Source organism: Rhipicephalus microplus, chromosome X, assembly GCF_043290135.1.
Source record: "Rhipicephalus microplus isolate Deutch F79 chromosome X, USDA_Rmic, whole genome shotgun sequence".
Lineage (NCBI taxonomy): Eukaryota > Metazoa > Arthropoda > Arachnida > Ixodida > Ixodidae > Rhipicephalus > Rhipicephalus microplus.
The window spans coordinates 245,591,540-245,618,537 of record NC_134710.1 but is presented as its reverse complement, the minus strand read 5'-3'; the positions used below and the strand labels follow the sequence as shown (position 1 = coordinate 245,618,537).

The following is a 26,998-nucleotide window of genomic DNA, read 5'->3' as shown; positions in this document are numbered from 1 at the left end:
TACTTCACTAACCCGACACTAGGTGGGGGGAGCTGCATCAGCGCCGGCAGCGCTGTAGCCATTCCACATTCTTTGTGTGCCTTGTCTTTCCTTGTTGGTTTTCTTCACAATGTTGCCATTGTGTCCCTCGCTCTTCGTACGCCTCGCGCTTGTGTGAAACGATACGGATCGAGTACCTAGTGCGACATTTCAGGATGAGTGCTTCGACAACAAAGAAACGCAAGATACAGTATAGACCACTTATAATGTAAGTTGCGGGAGTCGCGTATATGTGCACTATAAGCGGTACCGCACTATAACCAAAACGACCTTTTTCAAAGACCGCTGAGGCAACCGTCCTCTTCCCTTACTCGTCGAGCCCGTGCAGTGTCCCGGGGTCTTTTTTTTTTCATTTTCTTTTTCTTCCCTCCGCTCTTCGTTAACTTCGTGTACCCTCTTTCTCCATGACGATCTCAGCGTTCGCTCACCAGCGGCCCGCACCCAGCGCACCTCCTTTTGAAAGTGCACTCACTACCGCATTTGTCACAAACAATTTCCAGCAACTGCATTATAACCGGTCTTTCATCTTGGGGGACTGCACAATAAGCGGTATGCGTATACATGGTGTTCTATGGGAGGGTAAACGGAAGTAGAAAAAGATTGCATTGTAAGCAGTTCTGCACTATAAGCGGTTACGTTATAAATGGTCTACACTGTATAGACTCTTGAAGACAAAATAGCCATCTTGGATGCCATGAGGCCCCTCAAAAAAGGATTTAGCTGCGAAATTTGGTATCCCAGCTAGTGCTTTGTCGACAATTTTAAATGTGAAAGATGCGATTTACAGTTCTGCGGAGCGTGGCATGGGTGGCAAAAAGAAGTTGAAACCATCAACATATGCTGATGTCGACAAAGTTGTGTTTACATGGTTTTCGGACATGCGGACGCGCAACGTACCCATCAGTGGTGCTGTTCTGCAATAAAAAGCAAGGAATTTTGCTTTCATCCTGGGCTTCGATGGTTTGAAAGGCAGTAAGGGGTGGCTCAAAGATTTCAAACGAAGTCCTCCTCCGCAGATACAGATGGCGCCGACTCGTGGATTCAACACAAGCTGCCAGGTATTTTGGAGCGGCGCTACAAAGCGTAAAATCTGTGCAACGTTCACGAAACGGCGCTTTTCTACGAATTGCTTCTGAACCATGCCCTCACGGTTAAAGAAGACCTTTGTAAACAGAGCAAACGTCTTCTGACTGTTTTACAGTGCGTGAATTCAGATGGAAGCGACAAGCGAGTCCCGCTCGTCATCGGCAGAAGCGCCGAACCAAGATGCTTCAAAGGAACCCACAGGATGCCCGCGAAATATGTGGCAAACACGAAACCTTGGATGACGCACGATATATTTAGTGAGTGGCTTACTGAGTTCCACAATGACGTCAAGAGGAAAGGACGCAAGATCTGTTTATTCATAGAGAACTGTAGAGCACACCATATTGATGGGTTTGAGCTCTCCAACATTGAACTGCAGTTTTTACCAGCAAACTGCACATCGCTCATACAGCCCCTCACTAGAGGAATTATCAACAGTGTTAAGTGTTCGTACCATCGACGACTCATCCAAAGATTGCTGTTGAACAATTGTCTGCAGCGAGATACGGACATTGTTCAAGCAGTTGAGAAGCTTAAAGCGTCCTGGCAAGAAACCAGTGCCGAAATCGTGGCAAACTGCTTCTGCAAGGCCTGCATAACAAATGAGGTTCAGGCTGAGGAAATCAGTCCCAGAGAGGAGGTGCCTTCATGCCCGCCCTATCTCGCCAAAGCTTGATCTCGCTTCGCACGAATGGAGGAGCCCCGGACGATGTGCAGATATTAGATTTTTTTTATGCGGACAACTGCGCTGTAACAACTGAGAAGATGACGGATGAGGCTCTGGCAGAAACTGTCCGAGACCGCAGTGACGACAACGATCCTTGGGAGGATGACTCGGCACATGAAATGCCCTCCGCAAGAGAGGTGCTGGACGCCATCGACGATTTGCACCACGCCGCGGGCTCAGAGGACGATGACAGAGCGGCTTTGTGTTCATTGATGTCGTACAAAGTCACTGCTGCCATCAATCATGAACAAGCAACAAACCAAAATCACACAGTTTTTGTGAAATAAATGTTTTGGGTGAGCTCTGCAGTCTCTTACCCTTTCGCTTATTTAAGCGTTTTTTTTTTTTTTTCGAATATTCGTACCGAACCCCTATAAAACAAAATTTTCTTCATAAGTTTTTGGGGAACTTGTCAATTTCGTTTTATTCAGCTTTAACTACTACAATGGTCAAATAATGGCCTACTCAACAAACTTAGAAGACCTTGAAAAAAAGTGTGTGTGGGTGAGGGGGTATAACCCTCCTCCCTAGCTAGGAACAATCACATACAGTCAAACCTCGTTATAATGAAGTTGAAGAAGTCATAATTACTTCTTTATAACCACTGATTAGTTGTAGCCAATATGCATTTCTACCGACTATTAGCCAGCAACAGAGAATGTACTGGCCAACGAATATCACAGCTGCCCTCCGCTTAGATTAAAACGACCGTCGGAAGGCAAAATCTAGCAAAATAATAAAGAACACTGCACTTTATTTCCGCCAAATTCAGCACACCAGCTGACAGATCACTTCGAAGAAACATAGTTTTTATAGACTTTTGCCGGCTCTTCCTCACGCAAATGACTGCTTTTTCAGCTGCAGCAGCTATTTTGAGCGTCCTCGCCATTATCGTAGGTACCAAAGAAATGGTACAGCAGTTCTGTCGCATCCAGCACTTGTGTGGGTGACGGTACGTCGGGTTTGCCAACATTAGGCTCCGGGGTGTCGACACATTCGTCACTGTCGTCATGCACGCCCATCACTGCGGGCACAATTGCCGCATCTGACAAGTCTTCAGTTGTCACCGCGTAAGCATCGGCACTAACGTATATGCAGAAAGTGTTGCCGTCAGGAACAATGCCGACAGAGAGCGTCCCACAACGTCTGGGCCTGGTCGCCTGCAGCACCCACGCATCGCCAAAGTCTTCAGCCACTTTTTTTTTCGTCTTGATGCCAGACTCGAGGGCTTTCAACATTGCCAACTTCTGCTCGATTGTTATATTTTTGCGCTAACATTTGCCGCTACCGTTGTCCATTTTGTGTGTAGCAGCAGAAACTGATAGAGGTGGTGTTGCTCTTCTACAGCAAACGACAAAGAAGAAAGCCACAATCTCCACCGCCCCGGCGGTGCGCGAGGCCGCAGCCACAGCGTGGAGCTGTAAGGAAGAAGGAGGTCAGATGCACAGGCGGGTCAACGAGCTGTACAGGAGAGGGGAGGCCGGCTGATGCGCACGTTCGCACGAGTTGCTGCACGGGCGAGTCCATTAGTTCCACAGGAGAAGGGAAACAGGGAGACTCACTCACACACGCGTTTAGGCAAGCGGCTCCCGGGAAGCGCAAGGCACAAGTTTTGAATTACCGCGGCCGTGGTGAGACGTACATCGTCACGTGCTATAAGATATTAAGAATTGACGTAAACTAAAATGATCAGTAAATGCTCATTGTGGATGAGGAACAGTTCATTATATCCATTGTGAGAAAATTTTCGCTTTGAAAAAAAAAAAAAAAAAACGAGGTTTTTAATACATGGGCATCTATTGAATTTCAAAGAGAATTACAATCGCTTTGTAATATTCATTAGTTTGTTATATCCCACTTCGTTATAATGAGGCTTTACTGTAGTACTATGCACATACATTGAAATGTACATGGAAAACTTGAGCAGAAGAAAAACCTGATGATTGATTGATATGTGGGGTTTAACGTCCCAAAACCACCAAAACCACTATATGATTATGAGAGACGCCGTAGTGGAGGGCTCCGGAAATTTAAACCACCTGGGGTTCTTTAACGTGCACCCAAATCTGAGCACACGGGCCTACAACATTTCCGCCTCCATCGGAAATGCAGCCGCCACAGCCGGGATTCGAACCCGCGCCCTGCGGGTCAGCAGCCGAGTACCTTAGCCACTAGACCACCGCGGCGGGGCAGAAGAAAAACCTCAACAGGCCACTTACATTGATGGACGCTTCACTATCCACCAGTTGTTGACGTCTTTGAAGCTGTAGCATGTCACCTGGAATTGACCTAACATTAGTAGAGAGCAAGAACTACAGGAATAAGTTTATTCCACATGCAGGGTGCATAGTTGGGTACAACTTTAGAAGCCAATAGCATATCCTCCTCGAACAAGGATGGATGTGAGTGTCCACCATTGGGTGCGCACTCTTGAATAACACCATGCATGAGACAGACAGCTACACTCAGCAACAACTTTTCTTGGCAGTACTGTGTAAGCTACAGAACCAAACTGCATGCCCACTGTCATGTCAAAGAATAGTACAATCGAACCCAGATATAACGAAGCCGGATATAAAGAAATATCATTTATAATGAAGTAAATTGAAAGTAGTCTTACAATAGATAGTAGTATTAGGAATATACCTTTATCACGAATTCCCGGATATAAAAACTTACTTTTCTGTCAGGTGGAACTTTGTTATAATGGGGTTCGAGCGTACTTTAGTTTGCCAATAATATTCCCATTTGCCTTACTAAAATAAGAACTTCTTTATTTATTATGAGACAAGAATAGTTGTGGGAAGTCATAGACAAAATATAGTTATACGGTAGAATCTCGATGACACTGATTCGAAGGAAGCAGGCAAAATGTTCATGTCATCCCGAATTCGTATGAATTGAAAACAAGTTAAAGCTGATAATGAAGACGAACAAAACATTTGTTGGGATTAACTACTTCTTGCTGACAAAAAGTCCATGATGTTCTTTTGAACTTTCCTGCTTTCACCGCCTCTCAACAAATTGTTCTAGTTTTTCTGGTTTCGTCACTCACGTTGCTGGCGCTATAAAGGGCATTCACACTTGACATCAAAGGGAGCGAAAGCGAAAAACTTATTGGCAATTCACTCGCTTCATCGCTTAAGTGGCCGGAAAAACGCGATGCGAAGTTGACACAAAGAAAAATTAGTCCTGGATATTTCACACTAGAGAATTCAAGCGAAAACGCCAGAGTGGCCACAAAAACTACGTCTGCGCCCGTCGATAACATTCACATTTGTCTTGCCCCTCGTATACATGTCATAGCCGCCCGTCTGAGATTGGATTCCTGAGCATCAAAATCAGTACCGAGTTCTCTTTACGTATGCAAAGCAGTAAACAGAAACAGTTCACACCTTTACAAACATTGTTTCGGGAGATACGACACGAGCGGGCGCACCGACAGCGACACATTCAGCCGGCAGTGCAAAACGAGAAATGTTAGCGCATCCTGACTCGGTGCTGCTGCACTTTTTTCTAATTCAGGTGTTTGTAGTAATCGTAATTCAAACCAGGCTTTCGATGAGCATGTCCTTTTCAAGGCTGTGAGCGGGTATTACGCGATTACGTCGAAGCAAGCCACCGCCGACGCCTTTGCCGCTATGTTGAATGTACACTGCATGAAGAAAGAAGTGTTTCAGGAGGAGAAACTCCCAGGCTGCACCAGCGGGCGAGGGCGACGCAATAGTGTCACAGAGTGATGTGCTTCACACCAACGCTCGGCAGATGACGCTTTCAGCTTGTTGCTTTATTTTACATGCGCTTCTATGGACGCGTTGCATAAAAATCGTGATAGCGCCTAATAAACTGCCAAAATTCTGAGATTTTTTGTGTGTAACATGAATAACTAGGAGTGACAAATGTTTCAGCAGCAGTTACTAACTGATATTACCAGAATTACATCTGCAAAGGGCCTGAAACGAGCTCCTAGAAATGGCCTGGAGCAGACGACGTCTGCAGCATGCACGCGCTGCTCGCCTGCACGTTGTGGGCGCGCATGTGTGGGTGGCCTTGCTTGGGAGTGAAAGTTCCTCCATGCTGTCATGGCTTTTTGTTTTTTTTTTTGTTTGTTTTAGTGCTCTCAGTGGCTTCAGTGCGCCGGCGATGCTGACCATTTGCACGCGCTTTTCGCGACTAGTTACACGCGTTTTTCCCACTGCGACAGAAGATAGCGCTTAGCCGAATTTGAGAAATACGTCATCAGCATGGGGCAGAAACGTGTTGTATCAAATTGCAGCAGTGATTACGCATGCTGCAATAAGTAGATAATTACCTTCAAAGTTCCTAGTGACCCGGCGAGGTTGTAAGTGTGGGCTTGCACCATACCAAGGAAAGATCGCGCGCTGACGCCTCATGACTACGTTTGTGAAAAGCAGTTCTCGGACAGTGACATTGACCAGTGGCGCTATTATGACGAGCTTGGTGGCGAAGTTCTCCTTGACAAATCGAAACAACCAGTGTTGTTACCGGGCGCTGTGCCTTCTATATTTTCATGCTGTCCTAGCTACTTGTCTGCTGTTCAAAAAAAAAAAAAAAAGAAAACGAACTACACCTGACGTGAATTACAGAAAGCATGCAAGGACAGATGCTTCGGTGGCTCAAGGTACGAACACGCCCGCTGCTCGCAAAGGTGAAGAGATTGAGGGTCCGTTCGATTCGCCTGCACCACGTGAACCAGTTCACGAGGTGCTGCACCTTGCCATTCGTTTCAGCGGTGTAGCAATGACGGCCTCTGAACCCTGCCATTCGTTTCGAAAGGTACAGAAGAGGTGTAGCACTGGTTCACGATTTTCTTGCACCTCCTACGCTGACGGTGCCGGCTTGGTGCAGCCGTGCGTGCAGCTAAGCAGACGACGCAGCACTTAGGCGTAGGCGCAACTTATGTCCTAGCACCACAGCCAACTTCCAGCACATATTGTTACGGGGAATAAAGTATACACTGGCGAGCAAATGCGTACTGGCGAATATACTGGCGAGCTAATGCGTACCACGCTGCTGCAGTCCGAGCACGTTCACGTTCAGCACTTCGTCGTCGTCATCCTCAGGCATCTACTTAGCCCATGACATTACCCGCCGGCGGCAGAAGCACCGTCCCGGTGCGATCAATTGTCGAGGCGTGAGTAGTATGGTTTAAGCCGTGAGACGTGCACTATATCGGTCGGGACTGAAGCTGGGACTGACGTGGTATGGAGTGGAGCTATCTCATAGGTCACGCTGGTGACCTTGCGTATGACGCGGTAGGGGCCAACGTAACGGGACATTAGTTTTTCGCAGAGACCAACATGACGTGATGGTAACCACAGCAAGACGAGTGACCCCGGAGAGTACTGTACGTCGCGGTGCCGGCGATCGTAAGCACTCTTTTGGTTAATCTGCGAGTCACATAAACGATCCCGGGCGACTTGGCGGGCGATGTCAGCTCGGGCCAGGGCATCACGAGCATAAGCAGTAGATAAGGGGGCGCCAGATTGGAGCATGGTGTCCATGGGCAAAGGCGGGTCATAACCAAACAGTAGGTAAAAAGGGGAAAATCCAGCTGTATCATGACGTGAACTGTTGTATGCGAAGGTAACGAAAGGTAAGTGGATGTCCCAATCTTCGTGATCCTTGGAGACGTACATTGCTAACATATTCGTCAGGGTACGGTTGAGGCGTTCCGTGAGGCCGTTGGTTTGCGGATGGTACGCTGTAGTAAACTTGTGGTGGGTAGAGCAGGATCGCAGGAGCTCGTCGACTACTTTAGATAGAAAACAGCTGCCGCGGTCGGTGATCAACTGACGAGGAGCACCGTGACGCAGAATGATGTCATGAAGAAGGAAATCGGCTATATCAGTAGCGCAGCTGGTGGGGAGGGCGCGTGTAACGGCATACCGCGTTGCGTAGTCGGTAGCAATAGCAATCCACTTATTACCGGTGGCCGACACGGGAAAGGGTCCTAGAAGATCGAGGCCGACTCGGAAAAATGGCTCATCTGGTACTTCAATGGGCTGGAGGGTACCAGCAGGTCTCTGAGCAGGTGTCTTGCGGCGCTGGCAGAGGTCGCATGCCGCAACGTACTGTCGCACAGAACGGTAGAGGCCAGGCCAAAAGAATCGGCGGCGAATGCGGTCATACGTGCGTGACACCCCTAGGTGTCCAGCGGAGGGGGCATCATGCAGCTGGGCCAAAACGTCTGAGCGAAGATGCACAGGAACAACGAGTAAAAGCTCAGCACCATCAGGGCGGGCGTTGTAGCGGTGCAAGATGTTGTTGTGAAGAACGAACAGTTGTAAGGAGTGGTCAGGGTGGGGAGAGTGCAGACCATTGATAATAGCACGCAAAGAGGGGTCGCGGCGTTGTTCAGCAGCTATGTCGGTGAAGTCAGTAATTGAAAGAACGAGGGCCTCTTGCTCATCTTCCCTCGTGTCAGGGGGATCGACTGGGTAACGGGACAAGCAGTCGGCATCCTTGTGAAGTTGTCCGGATTTATAGGATACGGAAAAAGTGTACTCTTGTAAGCGCAGCGCCTAGCGACCAAGGCGTCCCGTAGGGTCCTTGAGTGAGGAGAGCCAGCAAAGCGCATGGTGGTCCGTAATAACTGAGAATGGTCGGCCATACAGGTACGGTCGGAATTTCGCAATGGCCCAGACGAGAGCTAAGCACTCGCGTTCTGTGATGGAATAATTTTGTTCCGAGCGCGACAACAGTCGGCTTGCATACGCGACGACGCGGTGCATGCCTTGTTGCCGCTGCGCCAGCACTGCGCCTATGCCGTGGCCACTGGTGTCAGTACGAAGCTCCGTGGCGGCAGATGGGTCGAAGTGTCCTAGGACTGGTGGATTGGTGAGAATGTCAACGAGCGACGAGAAGGCGTTTGCTTGCTGTTGGCCCCAGGTGAATGCGACATCCGTTTTGAGGAGGCAGGTTAGAGGACGGGCGACTTCAGCAAAATTCTCGACAAAACGACGGAAATAGGAGCACAGTCCCAGAAAACTTCGGACGTCCTTGGCTGCGCGAACTGCTCGGACTTTCGCAGGGTCTGGTTGAACGCCCTCAGCGTTAACAAGATGGCAGAGTACGCAGATTTGGCGTTGCCCAAAGCGGCATTTGGACGAGTTAAGTTGCAAGTTGGCACGTCGAAAAACATCAAGCACTGTGGACAGACCGGTAAGATGGTCATCGAAAGTAGTCGAAAAAACAATAATGTCGTCAAGATAGCAGAGGCAGATGGTCCACTTCATACCTCGAAGGAGAGAGTCCATCATGCGCTCAAATGTCGCGGGGGCATTGCATAATCCAAAAGGCATCATCTTGAACTGATAAAGTCCATCAGGAGTCACGAAGGCCGTCTTCTCTCTGTCTTCGTCGTTTACAGCGATCTGCCAGTAGCCTGAGCGAAGGTCTATTGAAGAGAAACATTTGGCACCGTGCAAGCAATCAAGTGCACCATCTATGCGCGGTAGGGGATAGACATCTTTCTTGGTAATATGGTTGAGATGGCGGTAATCAACACAGAATCTCCAGCTATTGTCCTTCTTTTTAACAAGTACAACGGGTGAGGACCAGGGACTAGATGAGGGTTCGATTATGCCCTTATCAAGCATTTTATCGACTTCTCGCTGTATAATAGCACGCTCCGGGGCTGACACACGGTAGGGTCGTCGGCGAATGGGTCGAGCGTCACCGGTGTCGATGCGATGGGTTACCACGGATGTCTGGCCCAAATTACGGTCGCCGAAGTCACAGATGTCCTGATAAGAAGCAAGCACACGGCAGAAAGCAGAGACTTGTTCAGAGGTGAGCTTGTCAGATAGCATTGGCTTGAAAAGGTCGGAACAGGAACGTGACGAGAACGACGATGAAAAATCGGGTGGCAAATCGGTGGTTAGGGCGGAAACTGTGTGGTCGACCAGTGGTGTCAGATGCGCAAGTGACATGCCGCGAGGAATAACTTGCGCTGAGAGGCCGAAATGGAGGACGGGAAATGAAGTTCGGTTGTCCTTAACGGTAACGACCGTGTTGGGGAGTGCAACATTGCGAGTCATGGCGACGTCAGAAATTGGGGCCGCAACATAATCTCCATCGGGTACTGCAGGATATGGCGAGAGTTGGACTTGGACTGCGGCTTGCGGCGGAAGTCTGAGGAAATCGACAGAGCGTAGACGAGGTGGGCTGGTAGAGACGGTCTCCGAAAAGGATGGTAGTTCGAGCCGAAGAAGACCTTTGGAACAGTCAATGAGCGCAGCGTGTGAAGTCAGAAAGTCGAGTCCAAGGATGAGGTCATGAGGGCAATTTTCCAGTACAGCGAACAGAACTGAAGTTTGATGCTCAGAAATTGTTAATCGTGCAGTGCACATTCCAAGCACAGCAGGAGTACTCCCATCCGCTGTACGAACGGTAGGTGCGATCGCAGGCGTCAGAACTTTTTGGAGGCGGCGGCGGAGGTCTGAGCTCATCACAGATATTTGTGCACCGGTATCAATAAGGGCAGTTATAGGTAAACCATCAACGAGAATTGTAAGAAGGTTGCACCGCTGGTCGGGAGTAATCAGAGGATTTGCAGTCCGAGTCGTGTATGCAGCGTCACGTCCGGGGGCTGCACCGGCTAGTTTTCCGAGCCACGGTCGTAGGGAGACCGAGAACGGCGGGGTTGGGGAGAGCGGGACTGACGACGCACGGGCGATGGCGAGCGGCTGGTCCGAGGTTCTGGATTATGCTCTGAACCTGTCTCAGCACGGTAGGACGGGGCATAAGGTGCACGTTCAGAGCGAGGCCGCCAATCATAGAAGCTCGGTCGAGGTGATGAGGTCCAACGGCTGCGGCAATGGCGAGCGATGTGTCCTATCCGATGGCACGTGAAACATATGGGCCGATCATCATGAGTGCGCCATTCAGCTGGGTTTCGTCGTGGCGCGAACGTGCGGTTCGGAGTGGCAGCCGCAACGTCTGGAGCCGAGCTGGAAGTAGCAGGGGCATTTTGATGAGGTGGCGAAATTCCCATATTCGCGATCTCTTGGCGAACCACGGCCTGTATCATTGAAACGGCATCGAGGTTGTGTCCTGGCGCGCTGACGCTAGACATAGCGGGAGCCATAGCCTCGAGTTCCCGACGGACTATTCTGGTGACGTTTTCTGGCGCTGGTGGTTGGTGTAGTGTGGGCAAATCTTCACAAGAGGACGTAGCCGCCGCGTTGGGAAGGCGGTCAAATCGATGAACTATGCGCCTACTTTTTGCCTGTTCGAAGCGACGACATGCTTCGATGACCGACTCCACCGTCGAGCAGTCCTTGCACAGGAGAAAATTGAAGGCGTCATCCGCAATTCCTTTCAGGATGTGTCCGACTTTGTCCTCGTCGAGCATGTCCTTGTCGACCTTGCGGCACAAAGCTAACACGTCCTGGATGTACGCGATGTACGGCTCGGTGGATGTCTGGGCACGAGTCGCAAGCTCTTTCTTTGCGGTCACTTGACGTCCGATGGGTTTTCCAAATAGAAAGTGCAATTTCTGCTTACAGACGTCCCAGCTAGTCAACTCTTCTTGATGTGTCTCGTACCAGAGTTTTGCCGTGCCATGCAAGTAGAAGATGATGTTCGCCAACATAAGCGTCGGATCCCAATGGTTGCTGCTGCTGACGCGCTCATATTGAACCAGCCAGTCATCGACGTCTATGCCACTTGTGCCGTTGAATGGGCCTGGGTCACGAGGTTGCACCACAACGATCGGCTGCGGGGCTGACGGATCTTGTTGACATTGAGTAGCCTGGTCAGTCATCGTGGTAGCTGCAATGCGCCGTCCGCTGCGAAGATCCAGCTCGTTGGGCTGTATAGCGAGTGGTACCCCGCACCTTCCACCAATGATGTTACGGGGAATAAAGTATACACTGGCGAGCAAATGCGTACTGGCGAATATACTGGCGAGCTAATGCGTACCACGCTGCTGCAGTCCGAGCACGTTCACGTTCAGCACTTCGTCTTCGTCATCCTCAGGCATCTACTTAGCCCGTGACAATATTTCTGAATTGTCCAAACAAACCCAAGCCTCCGTAGCAAGGGTCAGAACACCAGGAGCGATGGCAGGCTGCTCTGCGCAGCTCGCAACCGGGTTTACAGCTCCGGACAGTGAGCTGGGCCAGAAGGGTCGCCGAAGCACAGCAGTGTCCGGCCACCTAGAGCGGCCCGAGGGCTCGTCGTTATCCTGATTCCACTTCCCCTACCACACCCCCCCTCAAATGATTCCTTCGTGAATCAATAAAGTTGATTACCTACCTACCTAGGCGTAGGCGCCGTACCCACCTCTACTAACGCGGTGTGCTTTGCCAAGATGTTTGCGCCGCATAAACTGTCGACATGTGCGGTTTACCATCGTTCAGTGTTAGCTGAACGATGTAAATTAAGCGAAAAGAAATAAGGCCTGCACCTTGTCGGCACATCGTCATTCGTTTCGGGTGTCGTGCTGTGCCTGCACCGCTGAACTCACGCTGCACAATTTCTGAACTTCATGTGCACAGCCGTGAACCGGTTCTGACTGGTGCAGGTGAATCGAACGGACCTTGAGAATGTGTGTTTTGTAGCCTCCTCTTCTTATGAGTGTACTGCACCGAATTATGAAGAAACAAGTGCTGGTACCTGCGATGATGAAAGACTCTGTGCCATTAGTTCTAGTGACACTGACGTGCTAATGACGGGCACGCAAATCGAGTCTTAACAATCTAATTCATCTCAGATGTGTCTCTTGGATAACTTCATAGGACAACAAGATATCGTCATGCCAAGCACTTCTTGGAGCCGACAAGACGTAGTGGAGGGAGCTCCGAGCATCTGTTTCACACAGCTGAAAAAGGCATCATCGGAAACATCCATGTTTAAAAACAAAAGCCTTGAATTACAACCTGCAAAGAGGGTGTGAAGGTGACAGAAAGCGTGCTTAAGTGAGAGGTTAGCATCACAAGAGTGAACTTTCACACAGGAACCGTGCATGCCGTTGACGTCATGCATATGCTCGAGGTCTTCAACAAGAAACCTGTATGTCGTGGTGGTCCGACACAGAAGTTTTCTGGGATCAAAGTAGAGTGTGGCTCCGTCGACGCAACTGGATTTTGGCATCATAGAAGGTGTGCCATTCTTCTCAATCCAGAAGATCAGTGCCAGAAGATCAGTGCGGTGCGTGCAAGACTTTGTCCAACACACTACGGGTTCACAAAATTCGGAAGGAATTAAGTGCTGGCGGACAGCACGAATATGACTACCCGTGAGTCCATCTAAAAAGGTCAAATTGAGGCCTTGCAAAATCAGTCTATAGCCTGATATCGCTGTAAAGAAAAAAAGACTTCTAGCAAGAAAAGAAGCTCTGGAAGATGACCTAGTGAAATGCAAAGGACAGTTGAGAGTGAGCGAGAACAGCTTGGATGACTTGATGCGAAAATCGTCTTTTCCAGAGACGCATTGTATGCTGCTGAAGGAATGTGTAAAAGCTGCAAAGGCTGTGTCGAAGCGAGGAATCCTTTACTATTAAGGTGGTAGGCCACCTTCGAAAGTCAATTTTTTTTCGCGAAATAAATTTTTAGGGTTTTATTTTTCTTGCACGCCCAAACATTCACATTTATGTTGCAACAAAAATTATCCTCCTAGCATCATTAGTTTGCGAGTTACAGCAAGTTTTCTATACACTATGCTCCTATAGCAAAACCGAAACCACATGCCCAACTGTGGTTTCGAAAAATCGCTTTCAAAAGCAAGTGTTGTTTCGTCTATATTAATGCTATTCAAAATACTTTATGTATTTTATTGTGTCTGTTACATAGATGATGTCATTAAATACAACTTCGTGTTTAAAAAAGTCTTCGTTAATCTCTAACAACAGCCACAAGCGGGACGCACGATGCTCGTCGTAATATTTGTTATTTGCCTTGATCAGGCTAGTCAGGCTTCGTTCAGCATTTGTTCCACATGTCGACGCTACTAGGGCTGTATCCTTAGGCCACCTGGACCATATTACGACCAGCATGGGGAAGTGCAGAACACAGAAGACGGGGAAGCGCAAGTTTGCTGGAAATCGCTACACGACGACGAGGCTGCCTACTGACACAGACGCCGGTATTTCGGCGACCGCAAAGAAGCTTGTGGGGATCTGAGGCGCGCCTGCGACCATTTCGCGGGCATTCCGCCACACAGCCACACCCTTTTGCTTTCCTGCTCTGTTAACACGACGTGGCAATAGATGGCGCCACGTGCGGGCACAGCACGCGGTAAGCGCGCGCCGAGGGAGCGCTCTTTTCTCCCTGGACGGCGCCGGGTAAGCACGTGTTTCCCTTCGTCCGCGTCCCCTTTGGGACTCGCCGGACTGTAACCTGCCCGGGGTGGCCTTGGGCACCTCGGCAGGCGTGTTTACTTGAGTGCTAGCTTCGGTAGCGTACGCTAAGCCCAGAACGGTGCCTAGTGCTTGAAGTGGTCGTACCACAACGAGCCGCACTTGCCGTAGGCCTACGCGTACGAGGTTTGCCCTAACACTCGCGACCAGGCCCATTGGCCATCGTGAGAGTGCGCAGCATAGCCGCGAGGGACCTTTTCCCGACCGGCGTGTCAAAGCTCGCCATTGCCAGCTGCGACGTGCTCGCGGTTTTCCCCTTATTGTGAACGTCCGCGTGTGGGTGCCTTTGCTACCCGCGTCTCGGGAGCGGACGTTGTACTGTTGTTCGGGGTGCCACCAGAGGCAATAAAGTGTTGTGTACTTTTGCATTAGAACACTGTCTATTTGCCGCGCCGCGCTAAACGCCTTATTAGTTGAGCGCGCGCGGAGCGGTGCGCTACATGCGAGTAAACGGAGTAGCGGCCCTGTGGCTCGCTAAGCGTGAACCCGCGGTGATCGTCCGCTGCAGTTAGTAGCGGGGGTCTTGGCTTGGCATGAAGCGTGACATTTTTCGCTATTGCCGTTCCTTCCACGTCTGTCAAACGGTGAAATCAAGGGGTGGCAAGCCGCCCGGCTTGATGAAACCGATTGTCAGTGAGCGTCCGTGGCAAGTAGCCACCTGCGATCTAATGGAGCCGTTCCCCAGGAGTAAGCGGGGGTTCATACGTCTGATGGTAGTTGTTGATCATTTTTCCAAATGGGTGGAGCTGTTTCCGCTGCGGAAAGTGACAGCGCGAGCGGTGCTAGAGAGGCTACAGGAAGTGTTTTGTCGGTTCGGCTTTCCGAAAAGATTGATCACGGACAATGCGTCGTATTTCGCCGCTCGGGTGTTTGGTGATACGTGCCGTTCCCTAGGAATAGATCACTGCCCCACTTCGCCCTACCATCCCCAGTCCAATATGACGGAGCGAACCAATCGAACGCTCAAACCGATGTTGGCGGCCTTTGCCGAAAGTCAAAGGGACTGGGCAGACCAATTGAGTGAACTCGCGTTCGCAATCCGAACCTCCGAGAGTCGCTCTACTGGTTTCTCTCCCGCCTTCCTTAATTTCGGAAGGGAGTTGGCAAATCCGGTGACCAGTGTCATGCAATGCCTGCTCGGAGACGAGGAAGAACCGGCAGACTGTTCTGCTTACGCTTCCACACTTCGGGACAGGCTTTGTCGAGCTCTCAGTAGAGCGAGGCAAAGTTTGGCATTGGCCAGGGCCGAGCAAAAGGCCCAGTACGACCGAAAACGTCGCCACCTTTCATTTAAGGTGGGTGACCTCGTCCTGAAGCGCAACCACGCTCTTAGCGACGCGAGCAAGGGTTTCTCAACTTCGCTCGCTCCAAAGTGGCTTGGTCCGTACCGAGTGAAAAAAGCTTGGACTCCACTCGCGTACTTGCTGAAAGACCCGCTTTCGGGAAAACTCAGCCGTGCCCACATCGCAGACCTGAAAACCTTTGCGTCAAGGTCTGATGAGCCTGCGCCAGCGCCCAGTGGCTCTTCGCGCAAGCAACGGCGCACACCTGGCGCGGCGGACCGCATTCGGACCACGCACCGGTATAATCTGAGGAAGCGGTCACCTTAGTGATTTCGCGCCGGACGGCGGGCTTATTTCCGCAACCGAAGGCCCTCATTTATACTGTCTAGTCTCAGTTAGCTAACTTCTTTACAGCCAGTGCTTGCAAAGAAGTCTGTTCCGCCCAGTTACTGCTGCTGATTGTCATTTGAGTATTGTTGTTTACTTGATGTTTTTTTTCGTGTTTTCTTTTTTTTCTTCTCGCTGGAGGGGGGATTGTGAATTGGTGCTTTAGCGTGGGGAGAGCGACAAATGACACTCTACGCTTCCCTTGCGGTGCGCGTTTGGAGAGACCCGACCATTGGAGGTGTGTGTGCGTGTGTGTGTGCGTGTGGCGACAACTTAGGAAGTCACCGACCCCTACACCACTTTGGACTCTGGAGGTGCTCGGAGACCTGCACGCGGCTCCTGCACGAGGCCAGCTGTCGCAGACGCTGTGCACGACTCGACCGACGCCGCAGGACGCCTCGCAGCCAATGGATTTGGCGACCATTATTCCAGCAGAAGGGCTGGCTGTCACAGCGAGGTCCATCCGAACCTCCACCGAGGCGGCGTTCGTCGGACTCGCAGGGCTGTCGTCAACATCGACGAGACGAAGGTGAGCCCGTTCCTCGCATGAAGGCCTCAACGAGAACCCTCCCCTCGAACTCTCGCATCCACGCAGTCACTCAAGTCAAACATTACGTGACGCTGCCCCTCCGAGCCGTGAACGCGCTCTTGCGTGAGCATCATGAACTCCCATTACCCCTCTTCCGCGGAGCCATTGTATTTCTGAAGTGTATTCTTGTGCTGTTTTATTTTTTTTCTTCAGCAGCAGTTGCAGAGTGAGGCTGAGGCTAGCTGTTGCCCATTGCATGACGCCTCTGCATGCATGGGCGACGACCGGCTGCCTTTGCAGACCAGTATATAGGGTGAATTAAGGAGAGGAGGATGTGGGGATCTGAGGCGCGCCTGCGACCATTTCGCGGGCATTCCGCCACACAGCCACACCCTTTTGCTTTCCTGCTCTGTTAACACCACGTGGCGATAGGTGGCGCCACGTGCGGGCACGGCACGCGGTACGCGTGCGCCGAGGGAGCGCTCTCTTCTCCGTGGACGGCGCCGGGTAAGCACGTGTTTCCCTTCGTCCGCGTCCCCTTTGGGAATCGCCGGACTGTAACCTGCCCGGGGTGGCCTTGGGCACCTCGGCAGGTGTGTTAACTTGAGTGCTAGCTTCGGTAGCGTACGCTAAGCCCAGAGCGGTGCCTAGTGCTTGAAGTGGTTGTACCACAACGAGCTGCACTTGCCGTAGGCCTACGCGTACGACGTTTGCCCTAACACTCGCGACCAGGCCCATTGGCCATCGTGAGAGTGCGCAGCATAGCCGCGAGGGGCCTTTTCCCGACCGGCGTGTCAAAGCTCGCCATTGCCAGCTGCGACATGCTCGTGGTTTCCCTCTTATTGTGAACGTCCGCGTGCGGATGCCTTTGCTACCCGCGTCTCGGGAGCGGACGTTGTACTGTTGTTTGGGGTGCCGCCAGAGGCAATAAAGTGTTGTGTACTTTTGCATTAGAACACTGTCTATTTGCCGCGCCGCGCTAAACGCCTTATTAGTTGAGCGCGCGCGGAGCGGTCCGCTACACGCGAGTAAACGGAGTAGCGGCCCTGTGGCTCGCTAAGCGTGAACCCGCGGTGATCGTCCGCTGCAGGTAGTAGCGGGTCACCATAAGCTTGGGGACATAAACAAGGCGTACCAGGCTCCACTAGAGAATTCTGCACTCCAAGAGAACAGGATAATGGACATTGGTATTTTTTCTTCAGTGTTTTCATCGCTGGCATGTTCCGAATGCAAGAACACACCACAGAAGCTCGAGGAAGGCTCTCACCAAGGGATATGCTCGGCTTGTGCGGTCGTGTGTACGGACTGTGGGTTCAAGCGCCCATTTCATACGTCGAGAAAGGTGGGTCGTGCCAATGAGAACAATTTACGTCTGGTTTACGTGATGCACCAATTAGGAGAAGGGCACGCTGGTGCGAAAACTTTTCCCAAAGTGATGAACATGCCTGCTCCTCCACGTCACTCCGCCTACGACAAATTGTCAGCTTGGCTTTCTGCAGCGGCAGGAGAAGTGGCGTCGAAGTCGATGACTGATGCTGCTGTGGAAGTTTGTCGTGTTGTGGGAAGTGCCGAGTGTGGTGTTTCAGGTGATGGCACGTGGCAGAAGCGTGGCCATTCGTCTTTGAACAGTTGTGTGTCTATGATTTCTGTTGACAAGGGAAAGGTTATTGATGTTGAGCCCTTTTCTAGTTCGCGTAAGTCTTGTAAAACCAAAAGTAAGTTGAGGCAAGATAGTGCTTCGTACCAGGAATGGAAGGTAAACTACACTTCCTGTCAAGCAAACCATGAAGGAAGTGCTGGCAGTATGGAGACGGTTGGTCTATACCGAATATTTGAAAGGTCGAAAGGCAAAAGAGATTTGAAGTACCTGCAGTACTACGGCGATGGTGATTCCAAGAGCTATGCCGCTGTCAGACATGTATAGGAAGAACAGTGTGCAGAAACTGGAATGTATTGGGCATGTCCAGAAGCGTGTTGGCTGCCGCCTCAGAAAACTGAAGAAGACAGTACGTGGACTCGATGGTATGGGAAAGCTCACTGATGCCCTCATTGACCGCCTGCAAAACTATTAAGGCATCGCCATAAGGGCTAATGTAGGGAACCTTTCTGCAATGAAAAAGGCTACCCTTGCAAGTCTTTTTTCATTGCAGCTCTACTGACAAGCAGCCGAGACATGGCCTGTGTCCACTCGGACCGAAAAGCTGGTGCGGATACCAAAGAATCGAAACACTCGGCCAAGGGAAATATGTACACAAAGGAGGACTTCCAAATGATGTGCTCAACAAAGTTAAAACTGTCTGCAGTGATCTGTGCTTTGATGAACTTCTAACGAAGTGCCTTCATAAAACGACTCGAAATGCTAATGAGTGCAATGGTCTAATATGGCAGCGGGCACCCAAAAAAGTTTACGTAAGCTTGCCTACAGTAATTTTTGCCTTGCATGATGCTGTGGCACACTTTAATAATGGCAGTGTAAGCACCCTAGATATCATGAGGCAAGCTGGCATAAAGCCAGGAACCACACGACGAAAGCTTGCATCGCCAGGGATCACCTGCGCATGCAGAATGCTAAACGCAAGTCAGCGGATGGGACAAAACAGGCCAGGAAGAAAAGACGAGCAGCCACCCGAACAAAAGGAGACAATAATGCTTCCGCAGAAGGGCCCAGCTACGAATATTGTGCAAGCGGATGGGACAAAACAGGCCAGGAAGAAAAGACGAACAGCCACCCAAACAAAAGGAGACAATAATGCTTCCGCAGAAGGGCCGAGCTACGAATATTGTGCATTTTAGGCCTGCATGCAAAGATTGTGACCCTTTTTACAAGCTCGGAAATCTTTGTTTACGTTTTTCTGAAAATAACAATTTGCACCAAATGTTGCGACGCAAACTTTCATAACGTATTTCTCAGCGTATACTTTGAACTGAAATTTTGCACAATGATTTACAACATATATATCTGTGCAGTGAACTAGAATAAAAGAAATCCATCGAATATTTTTCCGTTCACAGCTGAATTCTTCAACAGGTTCAGTCTAAATTAGCTCTTTTTCTCCGGTTTTTTTGTTTTTTTAGCATTACTTCCTTGATATTCACTGCATAATATTTATTCTAGTTCACTGCATAGCTCTAGCTATCAGTTCCACAAATATCAAAGCTTTACTGAATAAAGCCACCCATTAGTCACTTATCACAGCTGGCGTGGCTAGCACTTTTAATGCAATTTTTGACAAAGATTACCTCCCAATAAATAAATATTCAATATTTTGCACTGTAAATAGCTGGGTAAATTAAATAAGACATGCTGGTTTTGAGGAAAAAGTTATTTCAATGCTGCCTGCCCTTAAAAAATTTTTGTTTTTGAGTGGCTTCTTTTGCACATTCGGATGTCATCAGGCAACCTGTTTCTTCGCGAAAACAACATTCTACCTCTGCCCAGTGTGAAAACCATCAGAAAGTATCGTGCCATAGATAGGATGCAATGTGGCTTTGATGCAGAGTTTTTTGAAGCATTAAAAGGAAAGCTGGCTTCCATAACTGACCTTGAGAGACACGCATGCTTCTCTTCGACGAAATTTCGGTAAGAGAGCGGAAAAGTATGAGCTTGAAAACTCTAACCTACACGGGTCTCGTGAACTGAGGTGAAGGAGATGAGCATTGTTTCAAGCTCGCAAATCATGCACTGGTGTTCATGTTTTGGCCTTTTGGGGTCAGTAACGTGCAACCGATCGGTGTATTTGCATCAAATGAAAGTACTAGACCGACAGTACTTAGCCAGTTGGTCCTCCAGGCGATCCTCATGCTTGAAAGTGCTGGTGCACTAGTTGATGGAATTGTCTATGATGGAGCGGCAACAAACAGAAAGATGTGGACGCACTTGAGTGTCAGCGAGAAGCTTGGTGAAGCGAAAAATTTGTTTTAGCATCCCGTAAATGAGGAACGCAAGGTGTTCGCCTTTTCCGATGTATTTCATCTATTCAAGTGCATCAGGAACAGATTGCTTAAACAGCGTATTCTCAAGGTGAACAGGCAGTTGGTGAAATGGAATCTGTACACGGCCGTGTACAAGGAAGACTGCAAGAACACAGGAGGCCTGAAGGTTTGCCCAATAATAACTGAGCACCACATATACCCGTTAAAAAGGAAGCTCATGCGCGTTAAGCTGGCATCACAAGTCTTCAGTGGGTCTATGAGCTTTGGTATCAAGTTCTATGCTGACCAAAAAGTTTTGAATGCCCAAGAAGCTGCAGGAACAATCGCGTTCACTGAAAGAATGAACAATCTTTTTGACTCCATGAATCAACTGCATCCAACAGAAGGGGTGCGATACGGTAGCCGAAAACTCATTGTGATCAGAAACTGAATTCAGTGGCTGGATGACTGGGAACGGGAGCTCCAGTCGGGTGCGATCATGAAAGAAATGTTTCTCACACCAACAACTGTGGAAGGCCTCCGTGTCACAATGTTTTCTACGTTCGCGCTAACCGAGTACCTGCTAAGCAAGTGCGCTTACAAATACATCCTAATGACGAAATTCAACCAGGATCCCCTTGAGAAATTCTTAGGCAAGGAAAGACAGGCAGCCTATGACAATGACCATCCAGACATGCCAATATTCCTGCAATTGTACCACATGGTTTCTCTCTACAGCTTGCTCACTCAAACCACTGAGGTTCGGGAACTGCAAAGTTATTGAAGAAAAGCCTGCCCTCGACCTTTCAGAGTTCCGCAAGATCTTCCAGAAAGCTGACAGTGACCCCTCGCACTTTGGACAGATAAAGGCCAAGTTAGATGGACTTGTTGAAACAGATGATGTTGTCCAGGATAGCCAAACAAGCTCTGAAGTCGTCGATGCCACCTTGTATTACATCACAGGATTTCTGTAAAGAAAGATGAAAACCACGGAGTAAGACAAGAGAGGAGCACTAACTCCGCTTGTCTGAAAGGGACACATCTTGCAACGCCGCTTCATGCTTTGCGGTTCGTCTGCCAGGTGGCGCTACGAATGAAGGAAAGCTAGGAAGCCACATGAAGGAAAGCTAGGACGTGCGCACATGAAGGCTCCCCAAGGAAAACAGCGGAAAAGAGGCGCTGCCCTCGAGCAGAGCCACGGGCAAGGGCTCCGTCCGTCGTTGCGAACGGCACGAACGTGTGCTTGGCCGTGTTCATGGGTCTGCTTGCCTATCTGTTTTGTCGTCTGCTCCGCGCAAGCCTTACGTCTGCTACAAATTTTTCCTGTAAAGAGCGTGACTATGGCAGTTCGCGGATCGACGTTATGAGAGGAAATAACCCAAGTGTTTCGTATTACTTCTTTTATTCAAAACAGGCAAATGCCTGACATTTTTAACATGGACCACACAGAATTATACAATGCAACTACCACGTACATAAACAGAATATATACTTAAACTTAATACATGAGGTAACATTGCGAAAAGTGAGCTTCGATCTGGGCACAGAGAGTCTCTGTTATCGCTTATAGCAGTAGAGCTGCTTGCGCCGGTTTCTGCCGCACAGTGTTCGCTGGAAGGCACACTCAAGCTGTGGTTTTACTTTAAATCCTTGCCAGGCGACCAACTGACGGAGTCCTCTCGTAGGCAAGGCTGAGTTGTTTTCATTATCTGGACAAAGAAAGGCGCCTACTCTGTATGCGGTTGTAGACAAATGGATGTCTTCTTACTCTTCGGCACCGGTATCTGTTGGTTCCTCCTGACATTCAGTGTCATTGAGTTGAGCCACGCTTATCCCAAAGATGGAACGAATCGCTCCCTTTCGAAGTCAAGGCACTTTCTTTACGTCTTTACGTTTCCTTTGTGTTCGCTGAAGTACCTATTAAACATGAGGTGCTTCTCGAAGTGTCGAGCAAATATTTTGTCCTTTGATTTCAGGGGTCGCATACTCACGGGTACTTTTTGACACTACTGATCTAGTAGCAGCGGATCAGATGGGGACGCGAAAAGCGAAATTTTCTCCCACCCTTTGCCATAACCAGACTTGCATCTGGGAACATAACACTTCATTGCGCTCTGTCCAGTTACCCCGCATCTTCACACAGAAATACGAAGATATCCTGTCCCTTCGAACATAAATGAGCACATTCAAGACATACTAAACCAAGGGTGTAACACAAAAATGTATGGCCAACACTGCCGCTCTGGCGTCCAGGCGTGAAAAAAAAAAGCGTACGTGTGCTCTGCCGTACTTTTTCAACAGAATGTTTCGTCTGCTTTGTCTAAAGATCTGTAACAGTGTTTCGCATATGTTTAAAAAAAGCAGTGCGATGTTTTTATGTCGTATTTCTTTAGGAGTATACATATATACGTTTCATTTGGTTGTCAAACTGAGGCAGCCGAGCAAATGGTTTTCTCCGCCCTCGCCGCTCCCTGCCGACGTTGCCACTGGTTTCCGCCAGTTCGTGCAAGCTCTCATTAGCGCAGCTATACAGGTGGCGCTACGCGTTGTGATATGTGCCGAGAGAGGAGAAAGCAAGCATGAGGAGGAAGAGCAGTGGAGGAGGAAAGCAAAGGAATGAGTTAGCCCACTGTGTCCACGTTGCACGATGTGTCCCGTGCGAAATAGTGGGGCTGTGGCGGAGTCGGCACTCCTGCCTTATCTTACTCCGCTGTATCTTACTCCGCTGTCGGAGTCTTACTCCGCTGTCTTACTCCGCTGTCGGTGTCGCAGCAGAAAGTCCCTTTCTGCTGCGACACCGACGTTTCCACAAGTATCTCTGACAATCTGCAAATGAAGAGGTGGGTTAGCTCATTCAAACACGTGGCTCTACGAGATGATTCGCTGTGCAGAAGATTTCTCCTCCAAAAACATGGACTACTATGACGTTTTTTGGGGAACTGTTAATCATGTTCAAAACTTCGACCTCACATTTTCATGCCACGCACAAAAAATGACGCTGTCGTGAAAATTTTTCACTACTACGTGGGAATGCGCATGAGACAACACTGTGCAAACGAAGCAAGAAACAAGCAGAAAGGGGCCCAAGAGAAAAAGAAGCTATCAAAGCTATCAAAAGACTGACTTTTGAGAAATAATGGTTTCGATCAGAGCAACGTTTTTTGTTGTTTTTGTTTCTCATTGTGCAAAGATTCTGAATAAGATGCCAAAAACCTTTTTCAAGCAACCTCATCTGTACATTAAAAATTAATTGAAAGTTTTGCATGTGCGTGGGTCCCTTTCGTTTGTCATGTTACACGACACTGCATGACATTCATGTAGTTGTTTTTTTTTTTTGTGAAGCAGCTTCCAGCAGTGTTGTTGGTCGAACAACTGCATGCCACGGTGCTTGCGTAAGACATTTGCCCCTTTCTCCATTTCACGGTCATGAATAACGCTGATATTTCTATCAAAACCAACGGCGCTGGCCTTTCTGCAAAATGAGCTTTTTAACACTGTCGTGTCAAAATTTGCAGGCGCCGAGGATGCACACAAACACACCCAGTTGAACGTGAAGCGCGAACGGGGAGTGGCTTTGAATGTGAGAGCGGTGAGAGAGGCGCGTGCGCTTTTTCTGTTCCGCTAGCGGAGTTTCACGACAGAAGGCGCGTAAGTGTCGTACCCGATTTCATGACATTTTCAGGGCGCCCAAGTGAGCGCAGTTCTGCCTCCTCAAGAATTCTTGCTCTGTGGTACACTGTCGTCCTTTATGAAAGGGAACACGCGAACGGATGACTTAGGCTCTGTAGTGGTTGCCTACAGCACCATCAACGGACAGCAAAAGGAAACACATTCGCTTTCAGCGACATCTGTTGCCAAAAAAAGAAAAGTAACGAGTTATGGCCGGTAGATACGCGCTGCTAGATTGCGCTCCCTCTCTGCTCAGGCCTGCAGTGCGAAGTCCACTGCCAACATATCAAACGTTGTTCACGACCACGGCGCAAGTTGCAGTAATCGCCCGATATCGCTCGCGTGGCGAGCAATGAGGGAACGTAATCTAGCAGCACTTGTCTACTGCCCATGACTCGTCATCTTGTTAAGCTATAGATGATGCCAAAAGCGAATGTGCTTTCTTCACTTGTCATTTTATGCTGCGGCAGGCAGCCGCCGCTATCGCGCAGCGGCAAAATTGGTCTTGGATCAATTTTTTCGCATCAGCCTCGTGGCAAAGTCTTCCGGCCACTTTTGCGATGGGAAAGTGAGGAAAATTCCAACTAGTTTTGAGCATTTGCTCCCTTCGAGGCCAAATGTGAACGGGCCTTCCTCCCACAGACAAGCAGTGTTGTGCCACTCGCGTGCAGCGGTCAATTGTGCGTTCATATCATCCACAGTGGCTAGAGAAACCATTCGTATAACACCGAATCACGGCATATTTTATATACAGTACACTCTCAGTAAACAGAAATATGTTAAACGGAACTGCTGCTTTTCCAATGCTTGGTTTCAGGCTTGTACTCTGCACTCATGTTCACCTCTCAGTAAACGGAACTCGTGTTAAATGGAACATGTTTTCCCAGTCCCTTCAGGTTCCGTTTAGTGAGAGTGTACTGTAACGTAGTCCATCCGCAGTAACCTTAAAATTAGTATCATCGCGAAATTCCAGCAGCCGTAATTGTATTATCGAGATTCTACTGTAGTTCACTTTGCAAGAAGCAAGAATGTCTTCCTTTTCTTTCAATTTCTTAGCATCACCTTTAAGCACACCCATTTTTTTATGTAAACATAACATCCATGATGTGAGTGGGTCAAGTGTAAAGCCACAAATGTACAGTTTAGTTCCCCAAGAAAAGTATACTCATAATGTAACACTATAATGTACACTGAAGATTCAAAATGTTTCTCCTATTGCCATATTTCATGTATCGTTTTCTTAAGCATGTTAACTATGTGAGCAATCAAAGCTAAAATCCACTGCAACCTGCTGTACTATTTGCAGAGCAACACGAATATATGGAAGCTTCACTTCTGTAGCCTCTGTTTCACTGCCAAGATACCGTAATTACTCGAATCTAACGCGCACCTTTTTTCCGGTTAAGCGAGTTCATAAATTGCATGCGCGTTAGAATCGAGTACGAACGAAAAAGTTACGGCCAATCTATTGCCATCGGCAAGTCCAAAATGGCCGCCCCCTACGTGCATCGGCATGGCGCGTCCGCCATTTCTGCCTATGTGTTTCCCATGTGCGGCACTTCGTACGTGTGCTGAGGAGTTCGTCATCTAGTAGTGCATTAGCATCGACGGCGTGGAAAGGCCGACTCCAAAAACTCGAGTGCACCACGATGCCGCTTTTAAAAGAAAAGTCATCGCGTGTGCAGAAACGGACGGAAATCGGGCCGCATCGCGGTCGTTCGGAGTTCCCAAAACGTGCGTGCGGGACCGGCGGAAACAAAAGCAGAAGATTGTCGACAGCAAAGCTTCACTCAAAGGCTTCAGTGGACCACAGCAGGGTCAGTTTCCGCAAATTAAAGAGCTGCTCGGCGAGTATGTGCGTGAGCAGCGAGCGGCACAGCGGCCCGTGACGACAGAACTGCTCCAAGTGCGGGCTGTGCAATTAGTCTTAGAAAAAGGTCAAATGCGGAGCCAGTTTAAAGCGAGCAGGTGCTGGCTAACTAACTTTATGAAGAGGAAAGGCTTTTCCTTCCGAAGGGGAACATGCATATGCGAAAAGTTTTGTGGAGGTGTACGATGAAAAGCTTCACAGTTTTCAGAGGTTCGTCCTAAACTTGCGGCGCAACAACGGCTACCTGCTTGGGCAAATCAGGATTGCCGATCAGACGCCTCTTTACTTCGACATGCCTGGCACCACAACCGTCGAGAAGAAGGGGGCGAAGCAAGTTCGCGTGCTGACATCGGTCCACGGTAAAACTACAGTGACGGCAATGCTCTGTTACACGTCAGATGGGCACAAGCTTCGCCCGTACCTCATATTTAATTGGAAGACGCTCCCGAAAGGAGTCGTTTTTTCGAGTGGTGTGATCGTGCGGGCCAGCGAGAAAAATGGGTGCGCGTTGCAATCGATGTCTTAGGTTTTTTTTTTTTTTTTTTTTTTTTTTCCGCGGTGGAAATCGGGTGCGCGTTACAATCGAGGGCGCGGTAGAATCGAGTAAATACGGTAGGTTGTTGCCAAGTACAATGACTCCACCGTCTGGCCCAATGTTTCTAGAACTACTTCAGTTAGAAAACTTCACTCTGTTGCTCAGCCGCTGCTACCATATTGGCATGCCAGATCACATGTGTCATTGCGTTGTAGTGACAAACAGAGAATCCAGATTACGTAATATGCAGCAATACAGATCACATGTTTGCACCTCCACAATGCACACGTGTTTAGTGCTGGGCATCACAGTGGCACTGGGATAAACAAATGACTGCAACACTCTAAAGCTCAGCATGATCAGGTGAGAAAAAGGCTGCCAGAATAGGTTTGTGTGAATGTTTGAGCACTTCAAATATTCGAGCGAGTATCACAGTATTTGAATTTGCTAATTCGCTTTAATTTAAATTCAAGTTACTGTAAAGTTTGAAGCATTCGAAACAAAGCAATAAACAATATTACTCCCATGTGAGCCTCTGTAAATGTGGCTTCACTGTAGTGAAGGAATGCTATGCCA

The 26,998-nt window shown here is 49.1% G+C and overlaps 1 protein-coding gene across 2 annotated transcripts in view; it reads right to left on the bottom strand.

Moving 5' to 3' along the window:
- The window catches only part of rt (Protein O-mannosyltransferase rt), a 157,951-nt gene that overhangs the window by 81,666 nt on the left and 49,287 nt on the right, over positions 1–26,998 (bottom strand). For both annotated transcript variants that reach the window (XM_037414190.2, XM_075878896.1), the window contains exon 10: positions 4,072–4,130. In XM_037414190.2, the coding sequence (XP_037270087.2) occupies positions 4,072–4,130 (59 nt within the window). The remainder of the gene's footprint in view (positions 1–4,071; positions 4,131–26,998) is intronic.